At 52.2% G+C, this 25,985-nt stretch overlaps 1 protein-coding gene across 4 annotated transcripts in view; it reads left to right on the top strand.

The window, feature by feature from the left end:
* ACAN (aggrecan) overlaps positions 1-25,601 on the top strand; it is a 62,919-nt gene extending 37,318 nt beyond the window's left edge. Inside the window, exons 9-19 of one of the 4 annotated variants that reach the window (XM_060097352.1) lie at positions 347-474; positions 1,805-2,098; positions 3,890-4,105; positions 7,410-10,490; positions 11,316-11,426; positions 18,310-18,423; positions 21,649-21,807; positions 22,231-22,313; positions 23,176-23,320; positions 24,132-24,314; positions 24,687-25,601. In XM_060097352.1, coding sequence (XP_059953335.1) covers positions 347-474; positions 1,805-2,098; positions 3,890-4,105; positions 7,410-10,490; positions 11,316-11,426; positions 18,310-18,423; positions 21,649-21,807; positions 22,231-22,313; positions 23,176-23,320; positions 24,132-24,314; positions 24,687-24,763 — 4,591 coding nt within the window. In that variant the 3' untranslated portion in view covers positions 24,764-25,601. The remainder of the gene's footprint in view (positions 1-346; positions 475-1,804; positions 2,099-3,889; positions 4,106-7,409; positions 10,491-11,315; positions 11,427-18,309; positions 18,424-21,648; positions 21,808-22,230; positions 22,314-23,175; positions 23,321-24,131; positions 24,315-24,686) is intronic. The other 3 variants (XM_060097349.1, XM_060097350.1, XM_060097351.1) reach the window with 3 other exon arrangements.
* The last annotated feature ends 384 nt before the right edge of the window (positions 25,602-25,985 follow it).

Genomic DNA, 25,985 nt, shown 5'->3' on the forward strand with positions numbered 1-25,985 from the left:
CTGAGACAGTGGGAATGGGCCTCAGGTGACATTAACTCCTTGGCCATTTCACCACAAGAGACATAGAGAGAGCTCCTTGTCAAGCCCCGCAGTCCTCCCCAGCTTGGCCCTTCCATGCCGTGGGTTTTCTTCTGAAGCCAGGAATCCCCCAGGGGCCCCCAGACCCTTCCCCCAGCCACACAGGGAATGTGCTGCATGAGAGGTTCCTTCCTGGTTTGAATCCCACTGGACAGCAGAAGACACACCCTGCCCAAGTCCCCAAGTGACCTGCTGGCCACACTCTGAGGCTCTGCATCCCCAGCCCCCTCAACAGGCCTTCATCAGCCCCTCCCATCCTCCTCTGCAGATACCCCATTGTAAGCCCACGGACCCCGTGTGTGGGTGACAAGGACAGCAGCCCAGGGGTCCGGACCTATGGCGTGCGACCACCATCAGAAACCTACGATGTCTACTGCTACGTGGACAGACTCGATGGTACAGACCAAGTTCTCACATTTCGGTCTCTAGACAGGCAGGGGGCTGATGGGGTGACACAGAGAAGAGGGAATTACCATCCACCTAATCCCGTTCCCACCTGGGCAGGGAGCAGGGGAAGGATCCTGTTTAAGAAAGAAGGGCTTCCCAGCCGGTCTCTCAGGTCAGGCCCCTCCTCTCCCTCCCAGATGGTTCATGTGGATTCCCCAGCATTGCAGGGGAGCATAGGTTTCTTGAAAAAGCAATAAGTTCTATGGATAAATGGATTGATTTACTTATACCAAAAAGTATTATATACACCTTCTGCCTCATGGAGAATCCCAATGCCCATGAACAAATCAAAGGCTCTGACAAGTCCTGCAGTAAAAAAAAATCTCTTTAACTCTGCTTAACAAGCATCGCCCAAGCTTAGTTAAACACAGACCCTTGGGACTTCCCTGGTGGTGCAGTGGTTGAGAGTCCGCTTGCCGATGCAGGGGACACAGGTTCGTGCCCAGGTCCAGGAGGATCCCACATGCCACGGAGCAGCTGGGCCCGTGAGCCATGGTCACTGAGCCTGCGCGTCCGGAGCCTGTGCTCCTCAACGGGAGAGGCCACAACAGTGAGAGGCCTGCGTACTGCAAAAACAAACAAACAAACAAACAAACACAGACCCTTTGTTTGGTCTTATTTCATTTCTTTTCATTTCAATTAAAATCACCAAATTACCATTCCAGTGAACCCAATTTTGGAAATGCTCATATTCAGGAAAGAGCTCAACATTGCCACTCACTTCTTTTGGGAACTGGACAAGTTACTTAACCTCTCTAGGCCTCAGTTTCCTCATCTATAAAATGTGGCTGATTTATGCTTATGTCAGAGACTTTTTTGAGTATTAAATAAGACGTGCATGAAAAGTGCCTGGTATAAGCAGGTTTTCAGTAAATGTGAACTTCCTTCCCCAAAATCAGACAGAGACCCGGGTATTGTTCTGGGTATTGGGACCCCAACCCCCAACAGCGGCTACAGGCCCCGCCTCCTGCCCTCGATGAGCTCACAGGGTGGGGATGACAGTGGGGCGAGTGGGTTGGCAGGTCCACAGCATTCAGTGCTCAGTGATTAAATGCTGTGGTTTGGGGGAGCACAGGGTGCCCAAGGGAGTTCTTCTGTTAGCCAGAGGAGGGGGTGTCTAAGTGTGACTGGAGAATCCAGGAAGGAGGGAAGGAGGGGAGGTTCTTCCCATGGTGAGAAACCAACTCGTCTTACTTCAGTTCCCCTGCCCCTGGGTGAGCAGAGGCTACTCTGGCCGTGAGGGTGGAGGGTCACACCTGCCATCTGCCTCTGCCCCCAGGGGAGGTGTTCTTCGCCACACGCCTGGAGCAGTTCACCTTCCAGGAAGCACAGGAGTTCTGTGAAACCCAAAACGCCACACTGGCCACCACGGGCCAGCTCTATGCTGCCTGGAGCCACGGCCTGGACAAATGCTACGCTGGCTGGCTCTCTGACGGCAGCCTCCGCTACCCCATCGTCACCCCAAGGCCTGCCTGCGGCGGGGACAAGCCAGGTGTGAGAACCGTCTATCTCTACCCCAACCAGACAGGCCTCCTGGACCCGCTGTCCCGGCACCACGCCTTCTGCTTCCGAGGTATGTGCCCTCACCTCTCCTTCGGCACCCCTTCTGTCTGGGCTGGTGACTCCCCTGGCTCATCCCTCCCGATCTCCGTCCATCCATCACAGCAAAGAGGAAAAAGTCAGTTTTTCTGGGCAGGGGCAGCTCTGGAGCTAGCATGACCTTAGGCTTTGACCCCAAGGCAAGCACATCCTTCTAAAATGCTCCCAGAGACACATAGAGAGACATGAGTAAGAACTTGGGCTCTAGGATCAGGCAGACCTGAATTTTAATCATGGCTCTGCTGCTTAGTAGCTATGTGACCTTGTGCAAGTCACTTAACCTCTCTGTTCCTCTGCTTCATCTATAAAATAGTGATACAATAGTTCCTACCTCAAAGAGTTGCTGGAAGGATTAACAAGGGTAGTGCACACAGAATGCTTGGCATGGTGCCTAGGACATAGTAAATGCTCAATAAATGTTACCTTTATTATTATAACTAAATAACACACACACATATATATACATAGACTGTTTTAATTTGTACACCTTTGTCAAATTTTCACCTTCTAAGTATTTCTGTGATGAGTTTAGTCAAATTATTATTCTTCACCAAGCACCAAAAATTCACATTTTAAATTGACCCATGCTGGGTACTCGATGCCATGCTACCAGAGTTCTGAGAGTGACATCATCAAACAACTCAGTGGGCATGGCCAGGGCATGGCCAAGGCCTTGCTGGGTTCTGACTGGATGAGTTCTCACAGGGTCCATGGGTCTAGATGCACTGCCTAGTGTGTAGATTGTAGTAATGGCTTGTACCATATTTTACATATTATACATCAAAACTCAGTGTGTTTGTAACTGCCCATGAATCTGTAATTATTTCAAAATAAAGTTAATTTTTAAAAAACCCTGAGTGCCCCAAAGTTTCCCAGACTTTCAGGTCCCCTTTTAAAACCTAATTCAAAGGAAGTTCAGTCCCACTCTGCCAGCCTAAGAAAGCCAATCCCCTCCCAGAGGATTTGATGAGGCTCTTGCCCCAGTACCCTTCTCCCTGCTGTGGGAATTAGAAGCCAAGCCAGTTAGCCTCCCAGTAAATTCCTCCCATGCATCTCCACCATCAATGCCCAACCCTCCGTAAACTCAGCCTCTTATATAACTGCCAAGAAGTTTGGCTTCCTTCCCAATCAAGCCTACTAAACCAGAACAATTACCCCCAGTCAATGAATCCTGCCTTCAGCCATCAGTGCCAGGATGGCTTCATGCATTTTAAATAGAACTCTCCTGATTTTGATCCAGACACACTTGGAATATAATTTCTGATCCCAAGAAAAGCAACATCATTGCAGTACTTGAGAGCAGAGAGTCTGGCACCAGATACTTGGATCCAAAGACTAGATCTATCACTTAGAAGCCACTGATACTGGACAAGTCACTTAACTCTGTGCCTTAGTTTCCCTATCTGTAAATGAGATAATAGTATCTGTTTCACATGGCCATTGTGGGATAAAATGATTTTATATACATAAGACCTTTAAACAATGCCTGGCAGGTATAATAGATTCTGCAGAAGAGGTGCCCCAGACCACCCTGAAATAAAGTGCCGATGGTGTGTGCATATTGATATAGCTGATGCAAACGGCTCTTATTAATTGAGGACAAGAGCCATCCTACTGGACTGGGTGGGGTGGTGGGAGGCCGAGGGCCAGTAAGGTTTGTGCACAGGCCTGGCCCACCTCAGGATCCCCTAGTTCCCCTCAAGAAGGGCCAGCCTGGATTGGGTCACTGGTAAGAAGGAACCCTCACCACCCGCATGCCCTTTAGGCATCTCGGCGGCGCCCTCTCCAGGACAAGAGGAGGGTAGCGCACCCACAGAGCGCCCTGAGGTGGAACACTGGATCACTACTGAAGTGGGGCCCAGCGTGGCTGCTGTCCCTGTTGGGGAGGAGACGACTGCAATCCCAGACTTCATCACTGAGCCAGAAAACCAGACGGAATGGGAGCCCGCCTACACGCCAGCGGGCACTTCCCCACTGCCAGGTCTGTGTGGCTCGGGCTCCGAGCCACGTCCCGATGAGTCACACGCCTGGCAGCCTAGGGTGTGCCCCGGTGGGGGGAGGGCAGGGTGGTCCCCTCCGGGACTTGTGCTCTGTTTCCCCAGCCCTTACACTAGCTAAGTGTGCCACTGTGGGCAACTTCGGCCACCTCAGCGAGCCTCTAGGACCAACCCCCAAGGGAGAGAAAGGGCAGCTTTGTTCATAAAACACACCTCTTTCCCTCTCTCTCTGTCTCTCTGTCTCTCTCTCTCTCTCTCTCTCTCTCTCTCTCTGTCTCTCTCTGCACTGTCTTCCAGCTACACACCCCAAATGCCCAGCACTGTGTCAATCAGAGGGCTCTCATTCTGTGCTCCTGCAGTTACACTCCTACTCTCTAACCTCTTAAAAACTCTCTTGCAGGAGGAGCTCCAGTAGAGGGGAAAGGGCCTGGGAGGGGGTGGCTGTGGGCAGTCTGGCTGTGACATGTCTCCTTGCCCTGCTTCTCCTTCCGTGTCCCTCTTCTGGGCCAGGCGTCCCCAGTCAGAACTTGCTGACAGCATCTGTTATGATTAAATCAGATGGGACTTGATGGGATGAAATCGGAAGACCCCAAACCCTATTGGAAAAAGCGTTTTCTAGCCATAAGGTTTGGGAAGTCCTGGCTTACAGGAAGATACAGATTTCCCCCACTGCAGACCTTCTCAGAGCCTTGGATATGCTAATATGCACTGTAAGGCAGCGGGGGGGCAATGTATTCAGTGTGTGCCAAATGAATCTGATCACAGTGTCTTTTTCTTTTTTTTTTTTTTTTTTGGCGTTACGCGGGCCTCTCACTGTTGTGGCCTCTCCCGTTGTGGAGCACAGGCTCCGGACGCGCAGGCCCAGTGGCCATGGCTCACGGGCCCAGCCGCTCCGCGGCATGTGGGATCCTCCCGGACCAGGGCACGAACCCGTGTTCCCTGCATTGGCAGGAGGACTCTCAACCACTGCGCCACCAGGGAAGCCCACAGTGTCTTTTTCTTTTCACGGAGCATTTTCATTTTTTTAAAATTAATTAACTAATTTATTTATTTATTTATTTAGGCTGCGTTGGGTCTTCGTTGCTGCACGTGGCCTTTCTCTAGTTGTGGCGAATGGGGGCTGCTCTTTGTTGCACTGTGTGGTCTTCTCAGGGCTTCTCATTGTGGTGGCTTCTCTTGTTGCAGAGCACAGGCTCTAGGTGCACGGGCTTCAGTAGTTGTGGCTCGTGGGCTCTAGAGCACAGGCTCAGTAGTTGTGGTGCACGGGCTTAGTTGCTATGCAGCATGTGGGATCTGCCCGGACCAGGGCTCGAACCCGTGTCTCCTACATTGGCAGGTAGATTCTTAACCACTGTGCCACCAGGGAAGCCCCTTCACGGAGCATTTTTAACATGGCCCACTTTGGGTAAGGCTGAATTAGAGCAATGCATAGTAACTTGTGTGCACCTTTTAGAGTCAGCTCTCCCAGGGGTACATGCATTTGAAGAAAGGAATATATCAAAGCTTCCCACTAATTTATCCAGTCATTCAGTTCCCAAGCAATTTGGCCACACCAAGTGCTCCTCTGGGTGCTGGAAATGCAAAACCAGAAGGTAAAGGTGCATCAGTGGAGCAGGTGGGATTCTAAACCTGAGACCTCACCCAGCAGCCATACCTGCTTGAGGCCCTTTCCTTGACCTTCACAAGAACAAGAATGACCAAGTCCTCTTTGGCATGAGTGTGTGGCTTGGCACAGGACTCGGGCAGCCACTAACAGGAGTTATCCATGGGAGGGGACTCCATTGGCCCCATAGAAATGTTTTCCAATATTTCTTCAGTTCCCCACCACCTCGCTGATTTGAGCCTTACCGGGGAACCATCTCTACTGCTATTAACTCTGTATCTTTTTCTTTAAATTGACCTCCTTTTGAAAAGAAATGTAGATGTATTTCAAAGAGAAACGTTATATCATATCTGTAAGTGGCTATTTTCTGATATGTGATATATATATATATGGTTGGCCAAAAAGTTCGTTCGGGTTTTTCCATAGCCTCTTACAGAAAAACCCAAACGAACTTTTGGCCAACCCAATACATGTATGTGTGTGTGTGTATATATCCATTTAAAACCATCTTACATGTCACCACTGCTATATCGAACTCCCCACCCCCCTCCAGGATTCTCCTTTAGGTGAGAGTAGGCTGTAAACCTGCCCACTGGGACCAAGTACCCTCTCTGCTCATGTTCTCTGCCTGGGAAATTAGCCCAAAAATACATGCAGGTTATTGTTAAATGCCAAAGGAAGCAAGACAGAAAGAAAATAATGTAACCATGATTATTTAGGATGGTGGGGTTTTCTTTTCTGTTCTTTTCTTTTTTTTCTATATTTTCCAAGTCCTCTGTAATAGGGCTCTCAGAATTGAAAAAGTTGACGTATTTTTGCAAACATCACCTGACCCTCTCAGCCTCAGAGGGATTGGTCCCGATGAACAATTCCCACTTTCAAAGAGTATCAGCATGGTAGGGAGAACTTATTAAAACACATAGTGCGGGCTTCCCTGGTGGCGCAGTGGTTGAGAATCTGCCTGCCAATGCAGGGGACACGGGTTCGAGCCCTGGTCTGGGAAGATCCCACATGCCGCGGAGCAAGTAGGCCCGTGAGCCACAACTACTGAGCCTGCGCGTCTGGAGCCTGTGCTCCGCAACAAGAGAGGCCGCGATGGTGAGAGGCCCGCACACCGTGATGAAGGGTGGCCCCCGCTTGCCACAACTAGAGGAAGCCCTCACACAGAAACGAAGACCCAACACAGCCCTAAATAAATAAATAAATAAATAAACTTAAAACACATAGTGCCATGTCTCGCCCCAGAATTCCTAAGTCAGTGGAGCTGGGGTAGGATCTGAGAATTCGCTTTTCTGTCAAGTTCCCAGGTGATGCTTGTGCTGATAGTCTGGAGACCACACTTTAAAAATCATGGTTTTAGATAAATGAGGTAATAATGTGGAAGTACTTGAAAGGTGACCTTGACTGTCTTCAGTGGCAGCCAGTCCCCCACATTCTGTAACTAGTGTGAATGGCGCCCCCTAGGGTCTCAAAAAGTATAGCCTGAGGGTGGCGGGGAGTTTCCTGGTCCCCATCCTTCCCAAGAGGCTGTGTGAGGTTCCATTAGCAAATGTCTGGACACATCTCTGAGCTCTTGAGAGAAAAGTTTTACTGTGGAAGGAATGGAGTTCAGCTTCTCTGCATGAGCTTAAAATGGGGCAGAGTTACTAAATCCACACCTCATCTTTCTTCTTCCTTTCCTCCAGGGGTCCCTCCTACATGGCTTCCCACTAGCACAGCAACAGAGGAGAGCACAGAAGGCCCTTCTGCAACGGAAGTGCCCTCAGCCTCGGAGGAACCATTGCCCTCAGAAAAGCCGTTGCCCTCAGAAGAACCATTCCCCTCAGCGGAGCCATTCCCCTCAGAAGAACCATTCCCCTCGGAGAAACCATTCCCCTCAGAGGAGCTGTTCCCCTCAGAGGAACCATCCACACTTTCAGCCCCAGTGCCCAGCAGGACTGAGCTGCCAGGCTCTGGGGAGGTATCTGGGGTGCCTGAAGTCAGTGGTGACTTCACAGGCAGTGGAGAAATTTCAGGACACCTAGACTCCAGTGGGCAGCCCTCAGGGGAAATTGCAAGTGGACTGCCCTCTGAAGACCTTGACTTCAGTGGGCTCACCTCTACAGTGGGCTCAGGCCTGCCTGTGGAAAGCGGACTGGCTTCAGGAGATGAAGATAGAATTACGTGGACCAGCATTCCTGAAGTTGACAGGTTGCCCTCTGGAGGTGAGGTCCCAGAGGGCTCTGTCTCTGGAGTAGGGGACCTCAGTGGACTGCCTTCTGGAGAAGGTCCAGAAGTCTCTGCCTCTGGAGTAGGAGACCTCAGTGGACTTCCTTCTGGAAGAGAGGATCTAGAGACCTCTGTCTCTGGAGTAGAGGACCTCAGTGGACTGCCTTCTGGAGAAGGTCCAGAAGCCTCTGCCTCTGGAATAGAGGATCTCAGCAGACTTCCTTCTGGAGAAGGTCCAGAAGCCTCTGCCTCTGGAGTAGGGGACATCAGTGGACTTCCTTCTGGAGGAGAGGGTCTAGAGACCTCTGTCTCTGGGGTAGAGGACCTCAGTGGACTTCCTTCTGTAGGTGAGGATCATCTAGAGACCTCTGCTTCTGGAGTAGGGGACCTTAGTGGACTTCCTTCTGGAAGGGAAAGTCTGGAGATCTCTGCTCCTGGAGCTGAGGATCTTAGTGGGTTGACTTCTGGAAAAGAAGACTTGACTGGGTCAGCTTCTGGAGTCTTGGACCTTGGCAGAATACCTTCTGGAACTCTAGGAAGTGGGCAAGCTCCAGAAGCAAGTGGCCTTCCCTCTGGAGTTAGTGGTGAGTACTCTGGGGTGGACCTTGGAAGTGGCCCATCTTCTGGCCTTCCTGACTTCAGTGGACTTCCATCTGGGTTCCCAACTGTCTCCCTAGTGGATACTACATTGGTGGAAGTGGTCACAGCCACCACTGCAGGTGAACTAGAAGGAAGGGGAACCATTGGCATCAGTGGTGCTGGAGAAACATCTGGGCTGCCCTTCAGTGAGCTGGACATTAGTGGAGGAGCAAGCGGGCTCTCTTCAGGAGCTGAACTCAGTGGCCAGGCATCTGGGACTCCTGACATCAGTGGGGAAACATCTGGACTCTTTGGTGTCAGTGGACAGCCATCAGGGTTTCCTGACATTAGTGGGGGAACATCTGGACTTTCTGAGGTCAGTGGGCAGCCATCAGGGTTTTCTGGGGAAACATCTGGTGTGACTGAGCTTAGTGGACTGTCCTCCGGACAACCAGAAATCAGTGGAGAAGCTTCTGGAGTTCTTTCTGGCATTGGTCCACCATTTGGCATAACCGACCTGAGTGGAGAAACGTCTGGGATCCCTGATCTCAGTGGGCAGCCATCAGGGTTACCAGGGTTCAGTGGGACAACATCCGGAATCCCTGACCTGGTTTCCAGTGCTGTGAGTGGCAGTGGTGAATCTTCTGGCATTACATTCGTGGACACCAGTTTGGTTGAAGTGACCCCAACTACATTTAAGGAAGTAGAAGGTTTAGGGTCCGTGGAACTCAGTGGCCTCCCTTCAGGAGAGGCAGATCTCTCAGGCACATCTGGGATAGTGGATGTCAGTGGACTATCTTCTGGAGTAATTGACTCCAGTAGGTTTACACCACAGCCTCCAGAATTCAGTGGCCTGCCAAGCAGAGTAGCTGAGGTCAGTGGAGAGTCCTCTGGAGCTGAGAGTGGGAGCAGCCTGCCCTCCGGAGCATATGACGGCCATGGACTTCCATCTGGTTTCTCCACTGTCTCTCTTGTAGACAGAACTTTGGTGGAATCTGTAACCCAGGCTCCAACAGCCCAAGAAGCAGGAGAAGGGCCTTCGGGCATTTTGGAACTTAGTGGTGCCCCTTCTGGAGCACCAGACATGTCTGGAGACCATTCAGGACTTTTGGACCTAAGTCAGTCTGGACTGGTAGAGCCCAGTGGAGAGCCATCAAGTACTCCATATTTTAGTGGGGACTTTTCTGGCACCACTGATGTAAGCGGAGAATCCTCTGCACCCACGAGCACAAGTGGGGAGGCCTCAGGACTTCCAGAAGTTACTTTAATCATTTCTGAGTTCGTGGAGGGTGTGACTGAACCAACTGTTTCCCAGGAACTGGGCCAAAGACCCCCTGTAACATACACCCCCCAGCTTTTTGAGTCCAGTGGAGAAGCCTCTGCATCTGGGGATGCACCAAGGTTCCCTGGGTCTGGAGTAGAAGCATCATCAGTCCCAGAATCTAGCAGCGAGACATCTGCCTATCCTGAGGCTGAGGTGGGAGCTGCCCCCGAGGCCAGCGGAGGCACTTCCAGGTCCCCTGATCTGAGTGGAACCACCTCCGCCTTCCATGAAGCTGATCTGGAGGAAGCCTCAGGCCTGGGAGTGACAGGTAGCACCTCAGCCTTTCAGGAAGGCCCCAGGGAGGGCTCGGCTGCCCCGGAAGTGAGTGGAGAGTCAACCACCACCTATGATGTGGGCACAGAGGCATCAGGCTCACCTTCGGCCACTCCCGTGGCTTCTGGAGACAGGACTGAAATCAGCGGAGACCTGTCTGGTCACATCTCGGGATTGGATGTTGTCATCAGCCCCACCATCCTGGAATCCAAGTGGATTCAGCAGACCCAGAGCCCTGCAGAGGCGCATCTAGAAATCGAGTCCTCAAGCCCCGTGCACTCAGGAGAAGAGACCCAAACAGCCAAAACACCCACCTCCCCAACTGATGCTTCCATCCCACCCTCTCCAGGAAGGACAGATGAATCAGAGGCAACCACGGCAGGTATTGTTGGGATTATTTTCCTTTAAATGGTTTGGGTAGTTCAGACTGTAGCCATGTAGATTCAAGTTCTGAGCACAGATGAGCTGTGCAGCCTCAAGCAAGTTTCTTAACCTCTCTGAGAACTGTAGAACAGGAATAGTACCAAGGAAGATTAAGCAAGATATAAATATGTAGAGAACAAGTGTCATACTTTGCACACAGTGCACACTTGTAGATTCGTGATTATTATTGTTACAGTGGAGTTACATGACACAAACATTTATATGTGAATTCAACTGTCTGTACTTGGCACGGGAAACACTATTTAGATAGTGCTGGAAATTCTGCTCATGCCCCTTTCCCATGGAGTGAGTGTGAGTTGAGAGAATGAATCTGCTGATGACATTTATGCCCCAGTATTTGCTTTGTGCAGGGTGAAAACCTGCACAGTTCAAGGCACTATGTAGTGTCATTTTGGCCGTGTCCTGCCTTTAGACCCTGCCTCCCCACCCTCACCCTGCACAGGTGAATCCTCTGTACTATAGTGATGGCCTCACCTTGACACAAACCTGGCACTGAGCACCAGAGGCTGATGATTTTCCTTTGCTTTTTGCGTTGGGATCCCTTGCCTCCCGCTGTGTACTGAGAGACCTTCCCCAGTCAGAGAGCCCCCAACCGCTCCCAGATGCTGGGACTCAGGAGGGACAAAATCCTCAGAAGCGTGTTGACCCAGAACCAGCCTTGTGGGCCTCTGGGGCCTCAGGCCCCACCCTCGAGGTTGTAGAGGCTGCGCTGTACCCCAGGCAGCTACATTCTTGATGCTCAGCCTCTCCCCGGGGGTTGCAGACCCCACCACCTGTGCCAAGGAGCCCTGCGGTGCTGGGACCTGCCAGGAGACAGAGGGACACGTCATATGCCTGTGCCCCCCTGGCCACACTGGCAAGCACTGCGACATAGGTAAGAGCCTCATCGGCCATGGGGGGTGCAGGCAGAGGGATTGGGAGGAGGCAACCAAGGTCAGTTGGGGCTCAGGCTTCTCACACTGGGAAGGAGAGTACACAGTGACGTGCTGAGTAGCAGGCACAGGGTAAACATGGCACGTCTTTCTAGAGTGTCCGGTCTACGTGGCAGTTTAGGAGAAAAAAGTCAAGTAATTAAACTGAGAAGTAGTTCGTTTTTTTTGTCAAGCCAATGATTGTTTTATGAGTAGAATGCAAAACGTGCTGGAATTTTGAAGATAAAACTTGAGACTTCAAAGAAATGTTGAGCTAGGGTGTGTGTTGAGGAGACCCCATCGTGCCCCACAGCTCCCAGGAGGGAATCTCCATGGAGGCTGTCTTGCATCATGCAGAGTGGAGCCCTCCAGGAAAGCCCCTATGGTCCCCTCCATGCTTGTCTCTGGGTGGGGTTTGGGTCCCCTTCTGGCCCTGAAGGAGATGACACAGTCAGAGCTTGTCACTCCCAGCTCCAGGATTCATGGCTGCAGGTCAGCTGTGACCCAGCAGTGCCCCACCCCTGGGCACCCACCACGCTGGGGCCCTTGTTTGCCCAAGCAGCTTGTGGGACGAGTGAGGAGCCTGGGGGATCCTCTGATTGGAGGTGGCCCTGAAAACAAGATTAGAATCTACCTGTCGCTCCCTGAACACCTTGAGGACTGTGGCCATGAGGACATCTCAGCTCATGAACACCACCACCCCTGAGAAAAGAAACGCCCCGTCCCCTCCAAGCTCAGATTCTTGAGTTAGCTCTCTGCACTGCTCCCAGGCCCTCAGCCCTGCCCTGTCTGAAGTCAGGCATCAGAGACCCAAGGCCTTCCCTAAAAGGGCTTCATACCTAGGACACATGCAAAATACCTTTACATCATACACAAAGAAGCCTTCTGTGTTTATAGACATTAATGTATATATGCAAAATAACACCTCATAATACATTAGATACTCATAATATAAAGATGCTGTATCCTTGGCACTTAGACAGGAAATATGTATGTTTATATAAACAGGCACTAAGATGAATACCTATTCACTCTCTCCCGATTTGGGGTCAGCCTCTGCCCACGTGTGGGGGGCCGTGACTGAGAACACTATGGGCCTCCGTGGCCAGAGAAGGTAGGCTCTCCTAGGAAGGTCCTGGCCTTTCTACCGAGGGGACAGTGTTTCCACTGAGCCATAGTGACCCCAGGGGCTATAGACATCCCCCTCTGTCATCCACCCCCAAGGGGAAGGAAGAACACTGCCTTTGAAAACTTAGGGAGACCTTGTGCGCTTTCCAGCACACAAAGTCTTCAGTCAGCGGTGGGAGTGGCTCTGTCTGTCCCGTGAGCAGTGCCCCTGGGGGGCATCGTGCCAGGTGTGCAGACACATCCCCCCCTGGGTCTGGGTGTGCAGGTGGAGAGCAGCAGGGGGCCCATCTTGGGTGAAGTGTTGTGGAGCTCAGCTCTGTCGGCCAGCTCATCCTGGGTCAGCGAGGAACAGACTCAGAGCCCGATAGGACTTCCGGGGTGGGGACAGCCGCCGGGACAAGAACCCCCTTGCCCTCTTTTGGTATCTTCTGACACCTCTCTCCATTCTTAGCAACTGCTTCCCCAACCTGATGCTTGAAACAAAAATGTGACACTGGTATCAGAAGTCACACAGCAAGGCTCATGTCCTGGCACCTCTGAAATTAGAAGTAGGTGACAATGGCCCTTAACTAATCTGCTATAAGGACAGCTTTTCTCTAATGGTGTATATTTCCAAAGGGCTTTCTTTCCCACAATTTCTTCCTAGGCAGCTCTGAGAGCTTGGTAATCATCCCCATTTGAAACTGCAGCACAGAGAGGTTAAGTGATTTGCCTAACTTTACTGAGCAAGTCCAATCAAGAGTTGAGGTGTTCGCTGTTTAACACACTCGGTTAAATAAGAAGCCTTCTCTTGAACATAACAACCGGTTGTCGGTCTTAAAGAGCTAGAAGCCAGACTTCAGGGGAACCAGAATGAAGAACAGCTGTAGAATTGGAGTTGGTCCAACTAGACACACAGACAAGCCCTCACTACCTCATTAGTAAATAGGGTCAAAGGTAGTGGTTCTCAGCTTTAAAAAAATTCTGATGCCTGGGTCCCACCCCTGCAGATTCTGATTGGAGTGGTTCTGTGGCCTTGGCACTGGGTCCCATCCCCACAGATCCTGATTGGAATGGTCCTGTGGCCTTGGCACTGGGGTTTTTTAAACTCCCAAGTGACTCCAGTGTGCAGGCAGAGCTGAGAAACACTGCTATGAGAATTAAGATCATCTGACCAGTTCCCCTTCCCCATCTCTCAAGCCACTGATTACAAAAAGCTTTGTCATCTCTAAAGGGCAAGTGGTAAGAGTCATCCACATGCAAAATCTGGGGTCTCATTGTCCATGACTCTACCCCTGGGGTCCCAGGTTGCTCCTGTTCAATTCAAGCTCAAGATCTGGTGCTTCCAAAAGGACTGCAGAAGGTGTCCAGTATCCACAGATCACCCACCTGTCATTTGGCTCTAGAACTGGGAACCACAGGTTGTTAAAAGACCGTATAGATCAGTGTCATCTTGTTTAGTCAGCATTCCACAAATAAGTTCTTGATAAATAATTAATCTCTACTCTTTACATCAAAATAAATATGTTTAATGAATACTTAGATTCTTTAGCAATTAAAAGCACGACTGGGGACTTCCCTGGTGGTCCAGTGGTTAAGACTCTGCGCTTCCCACTGCAGGGGGTGCAGGTTTGGTCCCTGGTCAGGGAACTAAGATTCCGCATGCCTATCAGCGTGGCCAAAAAAAAAAAAAAGCAGGACTATCCTATTCGGATCCACTTAAAAAGCAGAAGCATCCTCCCCACCTCCATTGCTAATACAGTATTTCCTGTGGGGATTAGATTTCTGATTCTGAGGCTTCAATCCTGGCTACTCCTTAGAATCACCTGGGCCCCGCCCTGAGCTATTCTGATTCACTTGGTCTGGGGTGGGGGGGACTCTGGTGCTGGTGATAATTCTTTTTAATCTAAAGATTAACTACCACCGTGATTCTAATGGGCAGCTAAATTTGAGAAATCAGGTCTCACGTCCAATTTCCCAGGAATCACTGGCATTGCCTGGATTTCTCTAAACTCCGTGGTTAGAAGGGCATGAACTTAAAATTTATTCAGCCTCTTTTCTGTTTAACTGACTTGGGGTTCTGATCTATGACCTGACCCTGTCTCTCCCCCTAGTGGGGTGATGTTTGAATTCCAGTGACACCTTATCCCTGGGAGGTGGGGGGAAGTGCTTTCCAAGCAAGTGAAAATACAGGGTTACGAGTGAAAATACAAATTACACCTTCTTGACTTGACTTAACCAAGAAGTCCATGGACAGATTTTAGCAGGCAACTAATTGAATTTAGCAGGATATTAAAGTTACATTCAAGATCAAACTTTAAAAATATGAACAACTTGATAGTATAAATAACCATAACATACTTTTAATCTAATCATGTTTGTTTTTAAAGCAAATTGGAACTGATAAATATGCTCTTGTAATCCTTCTGTTGATTGTGATACACCAGAAAGTGGCTGTACGTATTCAATTCTGTTCATCCTGATTGATCCTAGGTCTTTGCAGGGTGCAGAGCATCTGTTGAGCTAAGAAATTGTCTCTGTGCTTCTTGAGGAGATTTTCCGCCTATCCTTGTCCAGGAAAGTCATGTCCAGGGTCACTACATACAGCTGCACAGGTTGTACACTGAACAACTTGAGGGGTACCATTCATACCATGCTATTTACGAGTGGCAACCCTTTTGGTTGGGTATCACTTAAGTAAAAGCGCCTGCTGTCACTTCATTTAACCTTTTCTATGAACAAAATAAGCTCTAACTTGGAAATCCTGGGCTCTGACCCAGGCAACAGCTGGACAAGACCCCTTCAGGGTGGAGACCTGTGGTCTCCAACTCAGAACCCTCACCTTTACCAGGGTTCTCAGTTATTTTCTCCCTTAAGTTAGAGATATCACTAGAGGGCCTTGTTCAGGAACAAACCATCCCTTTTGGTTGGACTAGAGAGAAGAGGACGCAAAGTCCCTGCTTAGTGATGACCGGTGAGCCCTTGGCTGGGGCAGCAGAAATGGTAATGAGATGCTGAGATCCAGGACTCCAGTGTCTTTCTCTGTCTCCATGTGGAACAGAGGCCCAGCTTTCATCCTCATGGTCTAATTCTCTCCTCCATCTTCTCCAATCTGTCTCCCCCACTTACCAGCATGGGCAGGTCACTTCATTTGTTTTCTTATCTGTAAAATGGCCCAGCGACGTGCATGTCATAGGGCCGCTGGGAGGATAAGTGTGTGTGAGACATAGCGTCTGGCTCAGAGAAGATTTTTGGGAGATATTGGCTCCCTCTCTTTCCTCTCTTCTTTCATACAGTCTGCCCATTGCCCAAAGCCCTTCCCATCCTCCATCTGCTGTCACCTTGTCTGGGGTACCCAAAGTACAGCAGGGCCCAGCCCAACTCTTCTCATGGTTCCAGAAGACAAGCAATGTTCCAATTGCCTTCACAGAAAGAGGTGGGCAAATCAGGGCCAGAGTGGCTCTTCCAGCCAGTGGAAGGGGAGAGGACACACCACAAGCCTGACAAGGCCCCACACAGGATGCTCAGCCCTCTCCCTACTGCTGAAGGCCTCTCTAAGCTGCCCCAGTGCCACTCACAGGCTCTCTGGTCTTCAGGATTATGGCCCTTCCTTTCCTCCTCATCTGTGAATTCAGGGCCCTGCATAAAACAGCTTCTGAGCCCGGGAACCTGGTTCCTTGAGTTTCAGTCCCTGCAGCCTTCTCAGATCCTGTGCCCCGGCCAAACACCAAAGGAAAACAGTCCTAGACCTCAGGCCGCCTTGCAGGGGCGAGTGATGTGAAATAAGCTTCTGGGACCACTGGAAGCTACCTGGCCTGACCTCCCTCGGGGCCTCCGCCCTCCCACCCTCTCCCGCATGGGTTGGCCAGAGGCCCCAGGGTTGATGTCTGGCTCTTCTCCCCACGGGCCACTCCTGTCCCCTGCTCTGTACAACTGCTTTAGCGCCTCCATTTGCTTAATACCCCCTTGCCCAGTGCTTCCCATCTTCCATAATGACGCTAATGGACGAAAGACAACAGTAGCTTTTCTGAAGCAGGAGAACCTCCCCCAGCTTCCGCCCACCGGCCTGACCTATTGCTGCTACTGCTGCTGCTGGGAATCCTGGTGCATGCTGGGAATCCAAGTGCATGCTGGGATTTCAGTCTGTTCCTCCATGCATTTTGGTTTTGCTTGGAACAGTTTCAAACTTGGAACTGTTGGTTTCTAGCCCATGGTGTACACTCCCTGAACTAAAGTCAAGAACTTCGTGGGAAGAGAGACATACCTGAGGACTTGAGATTTTCAGGCCTTCCATTGCACAAACCCAGCTCTGGTCTAGATAACATCGGCTATGCACTAGTGAGAAGGATCCAGAAGAAGGTGCTTTTATCTTCTTATCAGAGGATTGACTTTAAGATCTAGTCTGTTCTTATGAGAGGTAAGAACTAAGTCCTGGAACATATTTAGGGAGCTGCTTACGTGGAGACCACCCACAGACACGCCAGGTCCTGAAGGTTGTATGAACATAGCTGTACATATCATGCTGCCCCCATAAGCGAGTGGAACCCTTTCATTCCAGAATTTTATTAATCCCCTGGGAAGAGGAGCTTCACAATACCTTTTATCATGTTCCCAGAGGAAGTACCCCAGCTGGTGTTTTTGGAGAATGAATACAAAGAGAGTAGAAGGATCCTCTAGGTCTCTGGCTTCTCTGAAAGTGCAGAAAGACCAGATTAGGAGTTTCAGTTCTCACCTTGGCTAATGGATGAAAATTTGAGGCAAAGGCCAATGACTTACCAATGTAAGTCCCACAAAGAAGTTGGATCACAAAGCACATCCTGGACCAGAAGAACAGAAGGAAAGAAGAGTCTTCTGGGGAACAGAGGCTGATGGGGACCTGCCAGTATCCCAGGCTGGTGCTGGTGGGTGGCCACTTACTAAGTGCCTTGCTGGCTTCAAACCCTGGTCTCCCACTGGCCAGGATGCAGCCCTTCGAGAAATCATGACTCATTGGAGATGTCCATGTTCTGAGGCCTTAAACTGGAAGGAGATTACATGGGGAAATATTAGGCTGGGTCTCTGTCCCTCCCCCCCAAGATAACAATGTTGGCTTATCTTTATAAGATACTCTTGAATCTTATTTACTGAAGACAAAGAAGGTGTCTGCAACCAAAAAAAAAAAAAAAAAAATCTACCAAGTCTCATGCGGATATCCCACACTGCCATTTTCTCATGATCCTGTACTCTGTGAACCACTTCTAGCTTGTTTGTTCTAGTACTGCACGGCCTTGTCCTCTTTCCTTGGTTCATAACTACAGAAGAAGCTAGGAAAAGAAAGAGCTCTAACCAGCCTTCAAGAACTGGAATTCCAGTGTCCTTGCTCACCGCCATGTTTGAGAGCCAATTCAGACCTCAAGGCTTCTTGAAATATTCACAAGAGAAGACGTCCTGGAGGAACGCCAAGCTCACTCTCACAGTATGCATTTGCCCTCAGAAGCAGCAGATCCCTTCACCCACTGGGAAACCTGGCTCCAATGCTCCAAGCTTGCCCATCCAGAACCACACACATCCAAGAAAACCCTTGTTGGATCTTTGGCTCAGCACTCCAAGATGGCGGCAGCAGCAGCAGCAGCAACAGTTCTTAGGAAATCCAGGGCTCTGGAGAGCAGCAGGGCTGGCCACCCATAAAGAAGCTGCAATGCAATTGTGAAGCTGGAGTTGCCGGCAGGAGTCCTAATGGTGGCCCTTGGTTTCTTGCAGACATTGACGAGTGCCTCTCAAGCCCTTGTCTGAATGGAGCCACCTGCGTGGATGCCATCGACTCTTTCACATGCTTATGCCTTCCCAGCTACCAAGGGGACCTGTGTGAGATCGGTACGACCGTCTCGGCTTCAGCTAATGTTACTAACTGCTGCACCCCCTCTTCCTCCCTCATCCTTCCCTGCTAACCACAGGTTCTAGGCCCTGTGGGGCCCCCAAGATCCATCCAGACAGCCACTTCAGGGGCCACAAGTGAGAAGTCGGCCCCACTCATTCTCACTCCTTCTCTTGCTGTTCCCTGCGGAAACCCTCCTCTGGGGCACTGGCTGATCTGACTGCAGAAGAGACACGCAGGCTGGGCCAGCCTGCACTTTGGAAGGTGGGGCTCTGGGGAACCTTTCAAACACTAACCTGCTCCAGGGCTTCCAGATGCCACCAGCAAAGTTGGTGCATGCATCAGACTAAGAAGACAGAGCCAATTCCATGCATTTGTCTTGAAGGACACTATGGGTGGGAGTCATAGGTTCTTGCTCCGGATGAGAGCCCAGGATCTTCCCAGCATGGCCATGGGCATGTGTCTGCCAGCCATATTGCCCACGGGACCTCTGTGGCCCCTCCATGGCCTTGGGAGCCACCATGCCACACTGGTCAAGCTGCCTTCCTCTTCTTCTCTGGCAAGAGCTATGGTCTGTCTGTCTGAGAGCTCCCGTGTCACCAGCATGCTCAAGTCATGCATGCACAAGGACAGCTGCATGTCACCTTGTCCTCATTGCCACCGTGACAGCTGCCACGTCAGTGCTTCCTTGCTCCCTCCCTGGTGCAAGGCAAAAGGCTGGCCAGAGAGAACAGAGCCTCGCTGCAAGGGCTCTGAGCTTCCCCTCTTGGGCCTTGCCAACCCCTCAGTTTCTGCACCTGGGCCAGGCCCTGCCAAGGGGAGCTGTGGGCCAGGAACTTCCTGAGGCCAGACTGAGCCCACAGCCCTCTCACCTTCAGTGTTTCCTAGTCTCCCCATCTCAGGGCCACCCCAACTCAGAAAGGGGGAGATGGAGCTTACAGTTGCTAGTAGCAATGGTCCGTGCAGAACTGGAAGTGTTTAGGAGCTCAAAACCATTTTCAATGAACTCTCAATTTAGACATCCCAGAAACTTCCAGACAGCAACTGAAACTCCTAATCAGAGTGGGAAGGTAGTTTTGGATTGCATGTTCCTTGGAGGCACTGCCAAGGTTACAGACTGGTGGAGGAACTTCTGGAAGAAAAGACTTGGCCTGGACCCTCCTTCCCTGCAGCCTCCCATTCTCCACCTTCACCCCAAGACTCCAAGAAATTGGTGCATGGGGTGTTGTCTGGGGTGGGAGTGGAGAGTTACAAGGATTTCCTCCCCAGGGTGCCAGAATATTTGCCACAGGGAGAAGGGCATGGAATGTCCACACAGACAACAGCTCTTGGGTGTCAGACTGGGAGAGGAAGTGCCCTGCTGGAGTGGAGGCCAGGCCCGCAGAGGGCTCTGCACTCTGATGGAGCAGAGGGAGGGTGCCAGAGCTCCCGAACCAGGCCCTGGGCCTGGGCCTGGGCGCCCAACTGAGCAGGGCTGCATCTCTTCTCCTGCTCCAATCCTGAGTGCTCACCACCCCAAGGGTGCTTCAAGCCTTGGCTCTGGTCCTGCTCCTCTTGCAGCCTTCCTGGAATTGTGTTGCTGTTTCCCCAGAGCCTCCATCCTGCATGGCCCTGGCCCCTCCCAGCACAGCGGCTGCCTCCAGCTTTGCCCACCCAACTCAGTCCTTAGGCACTCAGGTGGCCCAAAAATGGACCCCACAATCAGCCCTGGGATGATATGTCTCTGGCCTCCTCAGGCGCTCAGCTACCTATGAAGTCTCTCTGCCTTTCTTTCCAAACCCTGGGGAAGGCATTGGCAGCAGGGAACTGGCAGCATCTTCCTAAGCCTTCCTGCTGCTCTGCCTCTTTCTTCAAAGGCTACTGGCCTCAAACTCTTCTCTCTCTCTGCTCTTCCCAAGCGTCTGTCTTCCAACCCTGCCAAGCATCCACCCCTTCAGCTTAAGCATCCTTCCCTTCAGGTACTGGTCCTTTCTTCCTGGAACAGCCAGACCAGGGAGGCTGCCATACAGCCTGAGGGGTTCATGGCCCTACACTCAGCCCCAGGGCCCTAGGGACAGCCCTTCACCTGTGAGGCACCAGGGAAAGAAAGAAAAGAGGGTCTTGGAATTCCCTCTGTCCCGTACTGTGCTGGCAGATGTTTAACAACTGACTCTCAGAGAGGAATGAGGATCCCTGATTTGTAGCATCTGCCAGTTTCTGGGGTATAACACTCTCACGAGGGCCAGTTAAAGCTACCAATGTAATGTCACTAGAAGCCGAGTTGGGGGACTTCCCTGGCGGTCCAGTGGTTAAGACTCCATGCTTCCACTGCAGGGAGTGCGGGTTCAATCCCTGGTCAGGGAACTAAGATCCCGCATGCCGCACGGAGCGGCCAAAAATAGTTAAATAAATTAATTAATAAAATAAAATAAAATAAAACAATAAAGACCGAGTGGGGAAGACACACTCCTAATGGCTTTCCCAAGCCTGAAGGAGCCAGTTCCGGCACCACCTGCCTCTGTCTGTCCCTCCAGGCTCTGCTCCAAGAGCTCCACATCAGTGCCTTCTGCTGGACTCAGAATCCATTACCAATGTAGGCTTGGGAGGAGAGAAGCCCTTCCCCTCTTCCCATCTGCCACCAAGAAATAGAATGAAAAGCCAGGGTCCCTGGGTCGTGGACCCTGAGGCAGTATGATGTGCTCGGCTAGAGCCAGCTCTGATAGGATAGACTTAGAGCTCTGTGTCTTCTTTGGACCCAAAGCAGACATTTCTGCTCCTCTGTCCCCACCCAAGTTTCCATTTCGTGCCCCCAGCACTGCCTGTTGCTGCCCCCTTCACACACTTCCCCGCAGCTCCCTCTCTCCCTGGAGCCCCTCAGAGCCTCTGAGACATGTTTTTCCTTAAGCCTCAACACCTCCTACCTTCCCACCTCTTTTTACCTGGCTGCTGAGCTCTGCCAGCCCTGCAGAGCAGACTTCAACAGGAGAAAAGCTTTGGGGGTGGGAGGCAATATCAGGAAAAGAAGGGGTCCCTGGCATTTCCCAGAGGCTCCTGGGGGAGGAGGGGGCAGGGCCAGGCCTCTTGGCTTCCAACTGGAGCCCCGATCCAGTCGGGCCTCTCCCTTCCTTTGGGGAGTGACCCGGAAGGCAGGGTGAACGCAGGAATCCCAGCCCTGAGACTGGCAGCAGACGCCATCCCCAGTCGGCCTCCAGGCCCTCTCCTCAAGCCCCTGACCTGTGTTGCAGACCAGAAGCTGTGTGAGAAGGGCTGGACCAAGTTCCAGGGCCACTGTTACCGCCACTTCCCCGACCGGGCGACCTGGGTGGACGCTGAGGGCCAGTGCCGGAAGCAGCAGTCACACCTGAGCAGCATCGTCACCCCTGAGGAGCAGGAGTTTGTCAACAGTGAGTGTGGCCGGGCCTCAGGGGCCCAAGCGGAGAATGGTCATGTGGGTGAAGGATCTCCCTTGACAGCAGTCAGCGAACTTGGGCCCAGTGAGGCGGCAGGGGTCAGGGGCAGGGAGGGAGGGAAGGGCACTTCCGCCGCCTGAGGGGCCACGGCTCTGGCTGCACCCAGGACAGCCCACTGTCTGTCAGAGTCAGCCCTGGATTAACCCCGAGTCTGTCACCAGTCCATGTCAGCTCAGGGAGATGGTCCAAATGCACTCCAAACATGCAGGTGCTAAGACCCTTGTCAGGACCCTGGAGGCAGGTGTCACGCTCCTAGGAGCCCACCCAGCTCCTGCCACCCCTCCATCCCCTCTGCCTCTACGAGCTCAAGTTTCTCAGACACCTTCAGGGCACCCCATACCCACGTCCTCTCTCCAGACAATGCTCAGGACTATCAGTGGATCGGCCTGAATGACAAGACCATCGAAGGAGACTTCCGCTGGTCAGATGGACACTCCTTGGTGAGTTCTGCTGGGGGCACCCGGGATAGTTGGCGGCCCAGAGGAGATGAATAAAGACCCCCAGAGAGAGACACATTCAAATCACATGCAAACATTCGCTGAGCAGCTGCTGGACTGGGAGCCCTGAGATCAGAGATTGTGTCTCGTTCTTGTTCCTTTAGAGACCAGCCCAGGGCTGGACAACTGAATAATGACATGAAAGGAAGGGTGAGGGATGAGGAAGGCAATGAATGAATGAAGGCAGACCACCGAGAGGGAACATGGAAGCTTTAGAGTGGTTCCTTGCCCACAGAGGACTCGAGTCCACTCAAGGAGACAGACAGACAGATAGAAAGCAACATAGATGCCTGCTGAACAGTACACATAGTAAATGATGGAGGTCAGCAAAGGACTCAGGGAAGGCTCCCTGGAAGAGGCGAATATGAACAGGGTCATGGGGGAGGGGAGCAGTTACATTAGAGGAAAGGGGACTTGTTTGTCCCTGAGTCAGGCTAGAGCGAGAAGACTGGGAAGGAAGAGTCTGGACTTGGGAGCCATAGCTCTACCTCCCAGTCCTGCCCAAGCAGGCAGCCTGGGTGACCAGCCCCGTTGGCCCATATGGAAGAGGAGAGTGTCGTCAGCTCATTAACAGGGACTGTGAGTCCTGGGGGCTCTGAGTTCCTGACAAGGACCACAGCCAGGCGGTGTGAGCAGTTCTTTGGAGGGCCCGTGGGTTCCATGGCACCTGGGACAACCCTGACCAGACTCCCAGCAGTCTTTGCGCCACCACCAGGAAGGGGCTTGATGGGGAGGGAGAGCAGGGGTCCGGCCAAGCTGTACTGCTGCTGCCCCCTCCTCACCCCTTCCCCACTCCCACCCACAGCAATTTGAGAACTGGCGCCCCAACCAGCCTGACAACTTCTTTGCCACTGGGGAGGACTGCGTGGTGATGATCTGGCATGAGAAGGGCGAGTGGAATGACGTTCCCTGCAATTACCAGCTGCCCTTCACGTGTAAAAAGGGCACAGGTAAGCAGCAGCCTGGGAGGGATAAGCAGCGTGGAGAGAATCAAGACTCCAGGCTCCTGCTGTGTGACCCGGGGCAAGTCACCCGTACTCCTGGCTGTTGAGGTCACCTCACCTGCCCAACTAGCAGATTGGAGCTGACCTGGGGGGCCACTCCCAATGCCAGCATCCCAGAGCTGATGGCAAGGGCCAGCCCACTAGGGACAGGGAGAGGGTGAAGGCCACAGGAGGACAGACCCCCTCCACACATACGGTGCCTTGGATATTAGCACAGACAGTCACCCACAATCACACATAGGTTGGGAGCCTCCCTCTCTGGGGTTCCCAAGCCCGTCCGTCGCAGAGTCGGAGTTGTCAGCCTTGATCATCAGCTTTAAGTCTGTGGACACCTAGGTGCGGGTAGGAAACTCCCCACCTGTTCCCGCTCCTGGCCTCGTTCCCCTCCCTTGCTCCCTAGTCCTCCTTTAGTTCCCACTTTCCCCTGCATCACTGTTTTCATAGAGAAGTCACAGACAAGTCTGCCCGGCTCTCGCCCTCTTTCCCCACCTTTCTCCCTTTTATTCCCTTACTGCTGCTCTAAATCATCCAGGAACCCAAATGTTAGAACCACTGTTTTCCAGATTCTTAGTGCGGCATGAAAGCACCCCTTCCCCAGCAGTCAGGGCTCACTGCTGGGTGTTCAGTTTCCGTGCCCCTTCCTTGGGCTCTGAGCCCATCTCCTCACGGCCAGAGGGCGCCATACTGGCTCATGACCAGCATGGGGCATCACGGGAGACCCTCTGAGAGCCCTTTCTGAAGGGTGTTTGCCCCTCAGTGGCCTGCGGAGAGCCCCCCATGGTGGAGCACGCCAGGATCTTCGGACAGAAGAAGGACCGGTACGAGATCAATTCCCTGGTGCGGTACCAGTGCACCGAGGGCTTTGTCCAGCGCCATGTGCCCACCATCCGGTGCCAGCCCAGCGGGCACTGGGAGGACCCTCGGATCACCTGCACAGACCGTGAGCATCGCCCCACACGGCGTTAGATACCGCCAACACATCCTCCTCCCCGCCCCCCGCTGTCTGCACCATCCGTGGGCTCCATCACAGATGTCCGCTGCCCCCAGGGAGGGCTCACTTGCACTGAGAAGGTGAAGACGAAAGCGGGTGGCCCACTTTCCTTTTCAACACCAGCCCTGAAGCCCCTTAGCCCAAGGTGGTTCCAAGAAAAATCAAAACCAAGAAGTGGGTAAAGCCTCAGGCTGCCTTCGTGAGCCCATGGTTTCTGCAGGGAGGGGAGCCAGCGGAGAAGGGGCAGGACGGGGAGAGGCTGGGCTGGCCCACTTTCTTCCCAGGGTTCACCCAGATGTTTCCATCTCCCTTTCACCCCAGCCTCCACCTACAAGCGCAGACTACAGAAGCGGAGCTCACGGCCCCTGCGGAGGAGCCGCCCCAGCACGGCCCACTGAGAGGAGCTTCCAGGACGTGCCCAGGATGCTGAGCCCAGGAGCCTTGCCAGGCTGACATCCCACAGGGATGGTGTCCTCTCCTTGTCGCTTTCTGTCATATAAGGAATTCCATTAAAGAAGGAAAAAAAATAAATCCCACATTGTGTATGCACCCACCCACCCTCCCAAATCGCCAAAACTGCATCTAATTTTCCTCCCAAATGCCAAAGCAAAGCAAACGTATTGTAACCCGTGGACTGAGTTTAGAGACGTTTCTTCAATCTCCCGTTGTGCCTTTCCAGGGACCAGCGCAGGGACAGGGGAGAAGGGGAGGGGTTAAGTTAAATAAAGAAGGTAATTTTTTGTTTCCTGACTTTATCCAAGAGCAGTGCAATCGTTGGTTCTTTCACCTCCAGGGAGAGCTAGGGAGGAGGGAGGAAAGGGCAGAGGCCTGAGGGCATGAAGAGTTCGGAACCGCAGCTGAATGTATGGATGAGACGGAGTCGGAGGGCTGCGCCATCTGTGCGGGGGAGAAGCCTGGGGGAGAGGGGGTGGCTTCCGGCCGCAGGTGAGCGTGCAGGAGAGAGCCATCGAGGGATCTTCTGAAGCGTGGGGGTCGGGTTCCCTCCGAGGGTCCCTTCTCCAGAGTCCTCTCACCCGGGTCTGCCACCCTAGCTGGTGTCGATCTCGATCTCGGCAGGGCTGGGCGGGGGGCATTTCCTTCCCGCTGGGAGTGCCGCCCACCCCTCCCCCCTCCCTCCCCCACCCCCGGGACCGTGCAGGCACCAGGGTTCCGTGCACCTATTTATATTTTTGAAAACTAAAGATTATGATAATTATAATGATAATAAAGACATTGGAAGAGATCTATTTCTTTTCTTTTCCCTTCTTTTCTTAATTTAAAGAGAAGGCGACCATGGTCCAGGGTCAACTGAAGGGGCTCTTAGGTATGGGGGCAGTGGGGACACATTTTGATCAAATGACCCCGAATTCTTGCAAATCCTGTCTGATCAGAAAGCCTGGGACAGTCACACTTGTGGTGCTTTATTTTCACAAGTGTACCTGTGCATATGATGGATTCTGTGTGTGTGTGTGTGTGTGTGTGTGTGTGTGTGTGTGTGACAGCCAATGGGTGCTGTGTATGGATTTGCCAGTTGGCATGCTGTCAAAGAACAACTCAAGTGAGACATCTGGCCACTATCCAGAGTTTGGTCCTTTGATTTACACTGTTTGCTCACATAGG

This window comes from Mesoplodon densirostris, chromosome 4 (assembly GCF_025265405.1).
Source record: "Mesoplodon densirostris isolate mMesDen1 chromosome 4, mMesDen1 primary haplotype, whole genome shotgun sequence".
Classification (NCBI taxonomy): domain Eukaryota; kingdom Metazoa; phylum Chordata; class Mammalia; order Artiodactyla; family Ziphiidae; genus Mesoplodon; species Mesoplodon densirostris.